Consider the following 2,802-nt stretch of genomic DNA (forward strand, 5'->3'; position numbering starts at 1 on the left):
GAAAGAAGAAAGAGAGAGAGAGAGAGAGAAAAATTGAGGGAGGTGCGTAAGGGCCCCTCGGAGGTCCTCTAGTCCAACCCCGTTGGAGCAGAGTCGAAGGGGGTGGTTTTTCTTTACCTGGGGCGCCCATGTCTCCTTTTTGGCCTGCTCTTCCGTTCCGCCCAGGGGCTCCCGGGTGCCCGTCTCTGCCTTTGGGCGCTTGGCAGACGTTTTGCTGGGAAATCACGCTATGCGACATCAGGATCAGGGCCGCCACTGCAAACCACAGGGGGCTCGCCATGTTGACTCTGTAGCCGTGAGCAAAAAAGTGGGTGAGAGACCCTCATTCCCCCCCCACTCCAATTTTTTTCTTCTTGAGGAGGGAAGGGGGGAATTGCCCACCTCCCAGGAGCTTCTCACATGCCGCGAGCGACAGAAAACCATTTTTCAAGGCCTCCCGTTTGCAATGCCGGGCAATTTAATTTTCTGGGCAAGCCAGAAAATTTGAGTTACGAAGAAGACTAGAAAGGGAAGCCCCGTTGGTCTGGAATGGGTCTGGGGGTCTCCTGCTTGAGCAGGGGGTTGGGCTGGATGACCTCCGAGGTCCCTCCCCATATTGTTATTCTGTCATTCTGTCTATCTGACATTCTATCATTTTGTCGTTCTGTTATTCTGTCATTCTATTATTTTGTCATTCTATTATTCTGTCATTCTACTATTCTGTTATCCTATTATTTTGTCATTCTATTATTCTGTTATTCTGTTATTTATTATTCTGTTATTCTGTCATTCTATTATTCTGTCATTCTATTATTCTGTTATTCTGTAATTTATTATTCTGTTATTCTGTCATTCTATTATTCTGTCATTCTATTATTTTGTCATTCTATTATTCTGTTATTCTGTAATTTATTATTCTGTTATTCTGTCATTCTATTATTCTGTCATTCTGTCATTCTATTATTCTGTCATTCTATTATTCTGTTATTCTGTAATTTATTATTCTGTTATTCTGTCATTCTATTATTCTGTCATTCTATTATTTTGTCATTCTATTATTCTGTTATTCTGTAATTTATTATTCTGTTATTCTGTCATTCTATTATTCTGTCATTCTGTCATTCTATTATTCTGTCATTCTATTATTCTGTTATTCTGTAATTTATTATTCTGTTATTCTGTCATTCTATTATTCTGTCATTCTATTATTTTGTCATTCTATTATTCTGTTATTCTGTAATTTATTATTCTGTTATTCTGTCATTCTATTATTCTGTCATTCTGTCATTCTATTATTCTGTCATTCTATTATTCTGTTATTCTGTAATTTATTATTCTGTTATTCTGTCATTCTATTATTCTGTCATTCTATTATTTTGTCATTCTATTATTCTGTTATTCTGTAATTTATTATTCTGTTATTCTGTCATTCTATTATTCTGACATTCTATTATTCTGTTATTCTGTAATTTATTATTCTGTTATTCTGTCGTTCTATTTTTCTGTTATCCTATTATTTTGTCGTTCTGTTATTCTGTCATCCTATTATTCTGTCATTCTATTATTCTGTTATCCTATTATTTTGTCATTTTATTATTTTGTTATTCTATCATTCTGTCATTCGGTGTGAAAAGGTTTCCTGCTTAAGCAGGAGGTTGGACTAGAAGACCTCCAAGGTCCCTTCCAACTCTTATTCTGCTATGTTCCACTAAGCAAAAGAAGACACCAACTTACTACAGAGTTTTCCAACCTTAGTTTCTGTGATTTACACAGGGAACAGCCCAGAAATGAAATAATAATAATAATAATAATAATAATAATAATAATAATAATAATGAGGAGGAGGAGGAGGAGGAGGAGGAGGAGGAGGAGGAGGAAGGAGAAGGAGAAGGAGAAGGAGAAGGAGAAGGAGAAGGAGAAGGAGAAGGAGAAGGAGAAGGAGAAATAACAAGGGGTCTTTGGAAGATCTGCAAGAAACACCATCTTGTCTGCCAGCAAGAACTGGTGGGACCACAAAACAAACAGAAACAGTAGAAACTAAAATTTGAAATCCACCCCTCTTCAAGCTATCAAGATGACCTCACAAGATCCCTTCCAACTCTTGTTAAATCTGTTCAAAAGGTTGAGAAACCTGGATCTTGCTGGGCAGAAAATCCAGGAGAACCTCAACCGCTTTCAAACGGAGGGGACCTCCGCGACAACCATCTCTTGGGTGAACAAGCAGGATTGTCCCATCAGAACAGGGCCTAAAAGGGCCACGTTGGGGGGGGGAATCATCCTTGAAATTGAATCAAAGACTCTCCGGGAAGGAGACTCCGAAAATGACCACTTACCTCCTTGGGGGGAAAAAAAAGACCAGATCCCGTCCAGATTTCTGGAGATGAATGTCTCACTTGGCTGGGTGCAGGAAGGACGACGGGACCGGACGGAGGAGATGGCCGAATTTGGCTGACTAAGAAAAAAATTGAAGTTTCCCTTCCTACTTTTCTCCTTTCGATTGCTTCCTCTTTCTGGCAGCCCACACCAGCCGCAAACAAATTGTGACTTTTGAAATAGAGAGGTTGTGGACATTGTCTTCCCTTTCCAAGGGGAACTCATCACATTTGCAGATGACACCAAGCTGGGGGCGAATCGATCGTCCCTACTTTAGTACCATGTTTCCCTGAAAATAAGACTGGGTCTTATATTTAATTTTTGCTCCCAAAGATTCATTAGGGCTTATTTTCTGGTTAGGTCTTATTTTAGTAATAGCAATAGACTTATATACCGCTTCATACTGCTTTTACAGCCCTCTCTAAGCAGTTTAAAGAGTCAGCCTCTTGC

The 2,802-nt window shown here is 39.4% G+C and overlaps 1 protein-coding gene across 1 annotated transcript in view; it reads right to left on the reverse strand.

Annotated features, from left to right (window-relative positions):
• C1QA (complement C1q A chain) overlaps positions 1-2,525 on the reverse strand; it is a 3,282-nt gene extending 757 nt beyond the window's left edge. The window contains exons 1-2 of the mRNA XM_060684744.2: positions 2,313-2,525; positions 118-287 (exon numbers count right to left, since the gene is read on the reverse strand). Coding sequence (XP_060540727.2) covers positions 118-280 — 163 coding nt within the window. The 5' untranslated portion in view covers positions 281-287; positions 2,313-2,525. The remainder of the gene's footprint in view (positions 1-117; positions 288-2,312) is intronic.
• Between the last annotated feature and the right edge of the window lie 277 nt (positions 2,526-2,802).

This window comes from Pantherophis guttatus, chromosome 15, assembly GCF_059756535.1.
Source record: "Pantherophis guttatus breed Tessera chromosome 15, ASM5975653v1, whole genome shotgun sequence".
In the NCBI taxonomy this organism is placed as follows: domain Eukaryota; kingdom Metazoa; phylum Chordata; class Lepidosauria; order Squamata; family Colubridae; genus Pantherophis; species Pantherophis guttatus.